The 11,104-nt window shown below is 37.2% G+C and overlaps 1 protein-coding gene and 1 pseudogene across 1 annotated transcript in view; both read left to right on the top strand.

Moving 5' to 3' along the window:
- Positions 1-6,419, top strand: part of UBXN4 (UBX domain protein 4) — a 38,988-nt gene extending 32,569 nt beyond the window's left edge. Inside the window, exons 11-13 of the mRNA XM_005863735.2 lie at positions 1,235-1,366; positions 3,553-3,752; positions 5,766-6,419. Coding sequence (XP_005863797.1) covers positions 1,235-1,366; positions 3,553-3,752; positions 5,766-5,904 — 471 coding nt within the window. The 3' untranslated portion in view covers positions 5,905-6,419. The remainder of the gene's footprint in view (positions 1-1,234; positions 1,367-3,552; positions 3,753-5,765) is intronic.
- LOC102246216 lies at positions 1,457-3,083 on the top strand (annotated as a pseudogene).
- Positions 6,420-11,104: the final 4,685 nt, after the last annotated feature.

Below are 11,104 nucleotides of genomic sequence, written 5' to 3'. Positions count from 1 at the left end.
CAAGTAGGCGTAACATGTTCTCAAAAAATTAGGGTTGGCACGCAGAATTTTGAGTCAGAGATTTTGCTGGTTTTGGCACGCACTCACAAAAAGGTTGCCCACCCCTGATCTAGGCTCATTATATGTACAGTATTTGTCATATGTATCACTTCATTGTTAAAATTAGAGTTCAGATCTTTCCACTAGATCTTTCTGCATTTAGCCTGGTGCCTCACTTATGTGTCCCAAGGGAAGCATATCTGTTATCTGCCTTCCTCTACTGGTGAGCTGGGTTGGACAATACAAAAACTTACTTTAAGAACTTTTTTCCCTAAGTTTTATAGTAGAACCAACCCAAATAGCCACTTTCATTCTTCTTTTGCCTTGAATCCACACCTGGGGCCTCGCCTCCTAAGAGGGGGTGCCCTTGCCAGAGTCTTACTGCTTCTGCCACAAGTAAGTGAAAAGGGGGAGCACCATGAGAGGGGAAAAAAAGATCTTTGATAACATCAGTCCTATTAGAACTTCTCCCCAGCAGAATGACCTGATTTTGTATTTGTGTATATCCTTATGTTAAAGTGAGAACAAGGAGAGCTATGTATAAGACCTACAGTGAAAAATTACAAAAAACACACACAAAAGTGTTAGTCTTTTTCTTTGGAATCTTCTAGATAAACAGTTGGCTAAGATTTCACAAGTATGGGTGATCTAAAATTGTGAGGGTGGCTATGATGCTGCTCATTGTAATTTCCTGGATCTAGGATTATATGTATGGTGTGGGTTAATTATGGACCATTTATATTATTTGAGAGGAGGAGACAAAAATTTCTGATGTGATATATATGGGGGAAATTCTGGTCTATTCCAAATTTTTAATGGGGAATACCTATAATCCAAGTGTATTTATGAGATGTTAATGTACGTTTGTAAAGGAGAGTAGAAACTCTCATGGCGAACTGCAGCTATATTTAAGAGATACCTAATGGTTCATTTTTATTCAGTTCATATGGTTTTAGGAACTATATTCTTGCTATTTTATGGTCATTGTTGAGTTATGAAAGCTTTTAAATACTTTTTGGATTTGACAGCTTTCAGCTATGCCAAGGTTTTAGAAATATTTTTTGAGTTTACATTTAAAAGAACTTTTAAAATCAAGGCAATTTTAGTTAAAGCAGTCATTTTAGATGCATATGAGTATGTAATATCTTTTTAAAGGCACTGATGTAATGTTTTAAAACTTATTGTTATGTTACAGACTGTTGGCAACACATATGGTAATTTTTCATTAGCAACCATGTTTCCCAGGAGAGAATTTACCAAAGAAGATTATAAAAAGAAATTATTGGATTTGGAACTTGCCCCAAGCGCTTCAGTGGTACTGTTGCCAGTATGTATATACATATATATTTATTCTATTCTTATAGACCTGTTTGTTCTACTCTTCATTGTTTCTTATAATTACAGAAAGGGAAGGTGAATGGTGTATTATGGGTAATTAAAATCCACATTATCCAAATATGTTAAATCAGTATTATGGCTCCATTATCCTCTGTTTTATGTATTTTTATTTCTGGTGAGGCACCAGTTTAATTTTCAACTTTTTTCCTTGCCTATTTTTCTTTTTTTAAAAATACATTTTTTTTAAATAAAAAATACATTTTTATTGATTTCAGAGAGGAAGGGAGAGGGAGAGATAGAAACATCAATGATGAGAGAATCATTGATCAGCTGCCTCATGCACGCCCTCTCCTGGGGACCAAGCCCACAACCTGGGCATGTGCCCTTAATCAGAATCAAACCCGGGACCCTTCAGTACACAGGCTGACACTCTATCCACTGAGCCAAATAAACCAGGGCTCCTCGCCTATTTTCATGGACAAAAAATGACCAGTGGGAGAAGAAAATAAGAAATGCAGAGTGTCTAATTTACAGACTTAGTGGGTTTTATTTGTGTACTATACTGTTCACCTAGTTTTTAAAAAACATTTTAACATAAAAATAATTCCATTTGATCCTTACAACAATATTTTAATCTTTGATGAAGAAAAGGGGCTCAGAAGGCTTAAATGAGTTTGCTGAGGTGCCACCTTACATGCCAAAAGTGGGATGAGAACTGGGTCTTCTGTGTCAGGGTTAATACAGTTTTTCCTGCTCTGAACTAGTGTCCCCACCCCTGAAACAGTTAGCCCTCCAATAATCAGGATTAGTTGTATTCACTGAGATTTAAAACCTTCCCATCTTCTTTTTAATAATCAAGAAAGACCTTTCTGCCCTGACCAGTTTGGCTCAGTGGATTTCTCTTAAAAATAATTGGTTCATTTTACCAAAAACTACCTTCTGGTTTCTATGTAGTGAGTACTCCTTTAAAAAGTAGAGCTCCAGCCTGGCCGGTGTGGTTCAGAGCTTGAGCATCAACCCAGGAACTATGAGGTCACTGGTTTGATTCCCAGTCAGGCTACATGCCCAGGTTGTGGGCTCGATCCCCAGTGTGGGGTGTGCAGGAGGCAGCTGATCAGTGAGTCTCTCACCGATGTTTCTATCTCTATCCACCCTTCCTCTCTCTAAAAATAAATAAAAACATACATTTTTTTAAAAATTAAAAGCACAAGGCCCGTGGCACCAGCAGGATGGGCAAGTGTTGGCGGTCTTTGTACTGCTCGGAAGCTCTGGAGCCACCGGGGAGATCAGAAGGGGCATGATAAACAGTACAAGAAAGTCCATTTGGGCACGGCCCTGAAGGCCAACCCTTTTGGAGGCGCGTCCCATGCAAAGGGAATTGTGCTGGAAAAAGTAGGGGTTGAAGCCAAACAGCCAAATTTTGCCATCAGGAAGTGTGTTAGGGTCCAGCTGATCAAGAATGGCAAATAATCAGACTTTGTACTCAGTGATGGTTGTTTGAATTTTATTGAGGAACATGACGAAGTTCTGGTTGCTAAATTTGGTCACAAAGGTCATGCTGTTGGTGACATTTCTGGAGTTCGCTTTCAGGTTGTCAAAGTAGCCAATGTGTCTATTTTGGCCTTATATAAAGGCAAGAAGGAAAGACCAAGATCATAAGTTTTGATGGTGAAATCACAGTAGTAATAAATTTTCATATGCCTAAATAAAATAAAATAAAAAGTACAGCTCCAGCCCTAGCCAGTTTGGCTCAGTGAATAGAGTGTTGGCCTGTTGACTGAAAGGTCACAGGTTCCATTCTGGTCAAGGCACTGGCACGGACCTGGGTTGCAGGCTCGATATGTGTGGGAGACAGCCAATCAATGTCTCTCTCTCTCACATCGATGTTTCTCTCTGTCCTCCTCCCTTCCACTCTCTCTAAAAATAAGTGGAAAAAGTATCCTTGGGTGAAGATTAACAAAAAGAAAAAAGTAGAGCTTGAGGTGTTTCAAGCGGTTTATATACACTTAAGGAAAACAAAAACAAAAAACCAACACAGCAAAGTTGGTAATTTTCCCTTCTTGCAATAAACTAAAATTAATACAACTTTGTTTTTCGGATAAAAGATTCACCTAGAACTTTGTGATGTAATTGGGTTGATGTAGTCTTCATCTAGGTTTATTTCTTAATTTTTAGGCAGGAAGACCAACTACATCTATGGTACATTCTTCCAGTGGAGACTTTTGGACATTGTTGGGGACAGTACTTTACCCATTCCTTGCCATCTGGAGATTGATTAGCAACTTCTTATTTAGTAATCCTCCTCCTGCACAGACCTCAGTGAGATCATCTTCGGAATCCTCAAACCTTGCATCGTCTAGCAATTCAGAGAAAAGGTATCTGTTTGTATTTTCCCCATTTGCAAAATGTTTCTTTTTTATTTATTATTTATTTTTTGTCTTTCCCATTTGGAAAATGTTAGTAATGCCCAATACCTTATTCAAAATGAAAAAAATTGTAAAAGGTACTTGGCCTTCTTTCTGTATATGGGAACAAAACTAAATGTTCTGAAGATTTTATTATATCATCTCTCCTGGGAAGCTAACTTACATGAGTTTCCTCAGCCCTCTTTTTAAAACCTAGTCCATGGAAAGCTACTTCACCTCTGCTGGTTTTGTTGTTTCATTTATTGATTCTCTTTATCCTATAACTGTAAAAACAGATCCCCCCCCCCCATCTAAATAGTCGTATTTTTTCTTGCTAGCCATGTTTAATCTGACAAGATACTTCATTCCATTAATTTTTCACAGTCATCTTGCATAATTTCTTTAGAGAGATTGTGCTCTAGAGAATGTTAAGCCTAGTGGTTCTTTTATCTGCTGGCTGACTATTTTCTCTGGGTCATTTAGAGAAGGACCAAACCGAGGAAACTGGATATTCACTTAAAATGGTGCCTCCTTCAGAGAGTTAATTGGACTAGTTCCTTAACCAAGAGACCTACCTTTTATTGTAGATGGTCAAGGTCAGAATGGTAATACTAATAGATAACACTAATGATTAAGGTTTTACATATTAAGGTTTAACAGAAAGTTTTCCTCGGTGAGATTATACCCTCTAATAATACCACAATTTATTTTAATATATATCTATTATTGTTAAACATTCTATTAGGCTGTTAATAGCCATTATAGCAAATTGTCACTCCAATCCTATATGATAAGTAATGAAAATTCTTGCCTGTCTGCCCTCAGTAAGGAGATTCTTAGTCTTATTGACTCTCTAGATCAGTGGTTCTCAACCTTCTGGCCCTTTAAATACAGTTCCTCATGTTGTGACCCAACCATAAAATTATTTTCGTTGCTACTTCATAACTGTAATGTTGCTACTGTTATGAATCCTAATGTAAATATCTGATATGCAGGATGGTCTTAGGCGACCCCTGTGAAAGGGTCATTCGACCGCCAAAGGGGTCGCAACCCACAGGTTGAGAACCGCTGCTCTAGATGAAGATTTGTGTAAATATTGTGATTGGGCTGATTTAGCTTTTATCCTATTTCTTTTTTAACTGTTAGGCAGGAAGACCAATTATAGCCTTAATACATTACTCAAAAGGAGGGGACAAAGGAAAATTCTCTGTCTTAAAACAGCATTCAAACGAGGCCTTGTTAGTACTGAACTTTAGAACTCTTCTTGAGCAATAGGTGGGAGCATTTAATCCTGAGGTACTGTAATATCTGATACCTTGCTATGTGGGTTTTTAAAAACATTTTTCAAATAAGGGAACAGGACTTGTGTTGGGGAAAAGGATGGGATAAGTGTATATCTAAGAGGCAAAACTTTGTGTTCTGTTCTTGGTTTTCCTGTTTTCTTTTTGCTCTCTCTGTTCCCCTGTAGTGTTGGAAAATGAATTACCTTAAATTTCACCTGTTTCCTTCCCATTTTCAGATGAAATCCTGTTTGTTCTTAATTGCATAAATAAATTATTAAACATTATAAAATGATTAAAATTGCTAATTAGCCATTTCTGGAAATTAGGCTATGAGTGGAGCTTTGGATAGCTTCTAGAATGCTGTGTAAGTTATAAATGTTTTAGTAAATATGTCAGCTTACATAAATAAAAGGAAAGATTAGGTGGCAGATAGTCACACTCTTCTAAAGCTTAGTAAGTCTTCAAGAAATACATGGAAATAGAAACTACAATTTAGCTGGTTTATCGTGGAGAACAGATGAAGTTAAACTTCCAAAAACATATAAAACCTAGTACTGTAATAGTAGATATAATTATCTCCCATGAACTTTCCTTAAAATATAGTTGCCTATACTAATAGAATTGTAAAGGAAACAGCTTTGTGTTACTGCTGTTTTCATTTTATGACATCTTCTCTTTTCTCCCTCTTTTGTTATATCAGGGAACCTGTCAGAAAAAGAGTTCTGGAGAAACGGGGAGAAGACTTTAAAAAAGAGGGGAAGATATATAGATTGAGGACTCAAGATGATGGTGAAGATGAAAACAACACTTGGAATGGAAATTCTACTCAACAGATGTAGTGTGACAAGTACATTATGTGCAATAATCATTGTTTCTCTTATGATTTAATTCAACTAAAATTCTACTGGAGAGGTGGGACTACTTTATGTTTTTTAACTGATCGATAAAGTGTCTCTTTATTCCTGCTTAGTGGGTTAAAGTTGTTTAACCCAGACAAGTCAAGAGATAAAATAACTCGCTGCTAGGTCCTTGCATATGGTAACCAACTGCTAGAAGCCTAAAAGAATCAAAAGGTCTCACAACCTCCCTTTATTAGCTTTCTTACTCAGTATTTCAGATCCCGTTAGCCCTGTGCTCTGAGATGATACGTTTTGTTTAGAACTATTTTGCTCCAGAACTCCTAAGCCCACACAGAGTAACTACATGTCCCTGAGTAATTTGACTCTGAGTCAGAGCATTTTAACTAGCCAATCAGATGATGATTTATGTTTTTTTCTCTCTGCTCATCAGCTACAAGTAAATTCTTGTAGTTTTTAATCTTAAACTCTGAATAAAAAATCTTTTCCAAAAATCAGAATGATCTTATTTTTGCTTTAAGTTTTATTATCCTAGCATCTTTTTGTTGCACAGCGCTCTGTTGAGGTCATGTGCCTGATTTCCCATCAGTATTGCTCTGGAGCTATCTCAGGAAAGTTAACTGACCACCTTACCTTAAATGTCACTGCAGGAAGTAATTTTCTGACACACATTGATGCTATGATACTGTCTCCTACATCAGTGAGGCATCACTTTGCATAATGTGAAAAAGATTCTTAATCTGACTTACATGCTACTTTATCCATGTTTTTGGTAGCGGAATCCTACTAAAAGAATAATGCTTGAAAAAGGGAGTAAGCTCAACAGTTCCTCTTTTAACCTGCTTTTAGGTTGGAAGATACCACTCTTGAGTGAACATGTAGAAGGACTTTATTTTGTAATGGGAGGGAGAAATTTTCTCAGCAAACTTTGTTTTTCACCGTGAAATAACAATGACTTTTAAAAATGGTAATAGTAATGTTTTAGGCAAGGAAATAGTGAGACAGGCTATGCTAGAGGTTCAAGTAAAAGCTGGTATAACCTTTTTGAAAAACATCAGTAACAAATATTTCATACTCTTTGATCCTATAATTTTTCCTGAGGAATGATCATAAATGCAGAAAAAGTTTAGATATAAATACATTCATTAAGTGTTATTTATTTTACCTAAGAACTAGAAATCAACTAAATCCCTTGTGTAGAAAGAATTTTCAATGAGGAGAAATGGTACAATACTAATTCAATTCAATTTTTAATATATTTATTGAGTACCTGTTATATATTGGGGGGGAGTAGGATATACACCTGTAGGTACAGTTATTGTACACATATTTTAAATATAGACACTACTATGCATTAATATAATGCAAAGAAAACACACCAAATATTAACTGTGGTAAGAGTGGTCAAATGTGATTTTAGTTCTTTTTTTTTGCACCCTTATATGTTTTCTCTATTTTCTGCAATGATCATATTACTTCCATAATTTAAAAAGTGATTTTGAAAAAGAAAAATTCAAGCATCTCATTTTAGTAAGGGTTTGTCATTTTTAAAAATATAGCAATATGTGATTTAAAAACAAAAAACACTTGGCAAATGGGTGTGAGCCCATCCTATATAATAAAAGGCTAATATGCAAATTGTCCCCTCGACCAGGATTTTGACTAGGGGGCAGGGCTGGCCGGCCAACTGCCTGCGGCCCCTCTCCCCGGCCAGCCCCACCCCCACCCCAATCTCGGGGTGGGCTGGCTGGACCCTACCTGTGCACAAATTTGTGCACCGGGCCTCTGGTTAGATATATATTTGCAAAAACTTGGAGAACCTCATCAGTTTGCCTTGAAAAAAATCAAATATAGATCTTAGAGAAATGTACATAAAAGAATGATTCACAATCCTTGAATAAGAGGATCCCTCCTCAACTTTATATTTTAAAAAGTATACATAGTAAAGAAAACCTCAAAGTAGTATAGGAGGCTATAAAATGAAAATGAAATCTCACCCCCAGTTTTATTCTCCAGAAGTAACCTTAATCTATTAACAGTTTCTTTTGTAATTCTTGGAAAATTTTTATGCGTAATAAGCAAATATGTAATCTTTATATTTTAAATAAATGGGATCATATTATATATACTACTCTGCAGCTTGCTTTTTACTTTAATCTTGAAGATCTTCCCCTATAAGTACATAGTTACGTCATCTTATTAATGACTATATAGCAGTTTACTTGATAAATGTACCCCAACTTATTATTCATGCTCTAATGCAGCGGTCGCCAACTGGTGGTCCACGGACCACTGGTGGTCTGAAGTCCAAAAGGTTGGCAACCACTGCTCTAGTGCCATTGGTTATTATTTCTTTGCTTCTTTTTGTTTTTCTATTACAAACATTGGTACGAATATCTTTGTGAAGGTATCTTTTTAGGTGTGAAAATGTACCTGTAGGTTTGTATAACTTACAAAGGATGTTTGCAGTTTGGATTATTAAAAAATCCCACCAAATTGCCTCCTCTTATGGCGCTATGAATTTACGCCCCCACGTATCCTTGCCAACATTGTATTATACCTTTTCATCTTTTTCAATATGATGGATGAAAAACTGTCTGCATTTTTTATGCATTGTGTTGGACACAAATGAAGTTTAGCATCTTTTAATATTATTGGTCATTTTAATTTCTTAGAACTACCTGTTCTTGGCCAGTTTTCACTTTGCTTTTTTCCATCTTTTTCTTACTGATTTATAAGAATTCCATGTTTATTAAGAAAATCAGCCCTTTGTCTAGCATATGATATAAATAGTTTCTCCCGTTTATCTTTCCATGAATATATTATTGGTAATTTTTGCCACAGTATTTAGGAGGTCATACTAGTATTATCAGTGTCTTTCTTTCTTTTTTTTTTTTTTAATATATTTTATCGATTTTTTACAGAGAGGAAGGGAGAGGGATAGAGAGTTAGAAACATCGATAAGAGAGAAACATCGATCAGCTGCCTCCTGCACACCTCCTACTGGGGATGTGCCCGCAACCAAGGTACATGCCCTTGACCGGAATCGAACCTGGGACCTTTCACTCCGCAGACCGACGCTCTATCCACTGAGCCAAATCGGTTAGAGCAGTGTGTCTTTCTTTATGGCTGCTGGTTCTTAAGTCTTGCTTATAAATACCTTTCCCACTTCAGGAAGTAATTCTTAAAAATTCACTCTTCTATTCTAGTATTCTCATGGTTTCTTTTTTTTACATTTAAATCTGGTATCCCAGGAAGGGCTTTGGCTCCTTTCCCCATGCCTGTGGCTGCCATCCTCACGATCTAATCTGTTGACCTACCATCATTTGTGGACTAATCCATCTTTCCCACTGATTTGGCATGTCACCTTTGTCATGTACTTTATTCTCATAGGCTTCCTTTTCCTTTGTTAATCTTTCTATTCTCTCTCTGCTACCAAACTACTTTTTATAACTAGTTATATGATGTTTTAATATTCTTTCCTCCCCTTTCCCAATTTATCCTGGCTCCTCTTACAAGTTTATTTAATATGAAAGTTTATATTTTGCTCATGTTCTCATCCCCCAAATAAAAGGTTATTAAGTTTTGAAATTAATTTAGGTGTGATTGACAGCTTATAATACTGAGTCTTTGCTACCTAAGAAACATCTTTAATATCAATTTTAGAACCACCTTCACCCTATCTAATAAGCCTTTCCTATCTATTAATGGAGAAAATTGTTTGTGTACCACAGTTCTGACTCCCAAGTTGGGGTCCACGGCAGGGGAGCATAGGAATTTTCTATAGATACAACAATTCAGGTAAGGAATGCTTATGAGAAAAAAAAATTTAAGGATGGATCACTCTTTTAAAACAGTTGAAAACTTTTTTTCCCAAGTGTTTTCATTTTGTTGTTGTTGCCTTTTAGTTTATTTTTTCTTTTCTTTTTTTAAAAAAAATATTTTTTTATTGATTTCAGAGAGGAAGGGGGAGGGAGAGAGAGAAAGATGAATGATGAAAGAGAATCATTGATCGGTTGCCTCCTGCATGCCCCACACTGGGGATCGAGCTCACGACCTGGGCATGTGCACTGACTGGGAATCGAACTATGACCTCCTGGTTCATAGGTTCGAGCCACACTGCCAGGCTAGTTTATTTTTTCAATTACAGTTGATATCCAATATTATTAGTTTCAGGTGTACAACATAGTTATTAGACATTTATATAATGAATTGATCACCCCAATAAGGCTAGTACCTACCTGACATCATACATAGTTATTATAATATTACTAGAGGCCCAGTGCACGAATTCATGCATGGATGGGGTCCAGCCAGCCTGGCCCCGACCGGAGCAGATCAGGGCCGGGCCTGTTGGGAGGAGGAGATGGCTTGAGGTTGGCCAGCTGGCCTGACCCGATCCGGCCCGATCAGGGCTGGGCCAGCCAGGGGGAGGGGCTGCAGGTGATTGGCCGGTGGACCCCGCCCCCAATTGGGGTGGGGGCGCCGATTGGGGGTCAGCAGCCAAGGGGAGGGGCTGTGGGAGGTTGGCTGGCCAGCCCCACCCCCAATGAGGGTGGGGAGGCTGTTTGGGGAAGGGAGAAGAATAGAGAGCCAGAAACATTGATGAGAGAGAAACATCAATCAGCCGCCTCCTGCACACCTCCCACTGGGGATGTGCCCGCAACCAAGGTACATGCCCTTGACTGGAATTGAACCTGGGACCCTTCGGTCTGCAGGCCGACACTCTATCCACTGAGCCAAACAGGCTAGGGCCCGTGACTATATTTTTTAATTAATTTTAATTTATTGATTTTTAGAGAGAGGAAAAGAGAAACATTTACTTGTTGTTCTATTTATTTATGCATTCATTGGTTGATTCTTGTATGTGCCCAGACCAGGGATCACTAGGACCTTCCTGTGACTATTTTTATAACTGCCGAATTTTTTCATGCTCTTTATTTTTTTGTAATAATTTTTTTTTCAATAACAGTTTATATTCAGTATTGTTTTGTATTAGTTTCAGGTGTATAGCATAGTGATTAGACAATCATATACTTCACAAAATGTTCTTCCTAATTCATATAGTGTCCAACTGGCACTATGCATAGTTATTACAGTATTATTAACTATATCTCCTATGCTGTACTTTATTATTATTTTTTTTTTTTGCTAACCCTCACCCAAGGTATTTTTCCATTGA

This window comes from Myotis brandtii, unplaced genomic scaffold (genome assembly GCF_000412655.1).
Source record: "Myotis brandtii unplaced genomic scaffold, ASM41265v1 scaffold1804, whole genome shotgun sequence".
Classification (NCBI taxonomy): Eukaryota; Metazoa; Chordata; class Mammalia; order Chiroptera; family Vespertilionidae; genus Myotis; species Myotis brandtii.
This window is presented reverse-complemented; position numbering and strand designations above follow the sequence as displayed.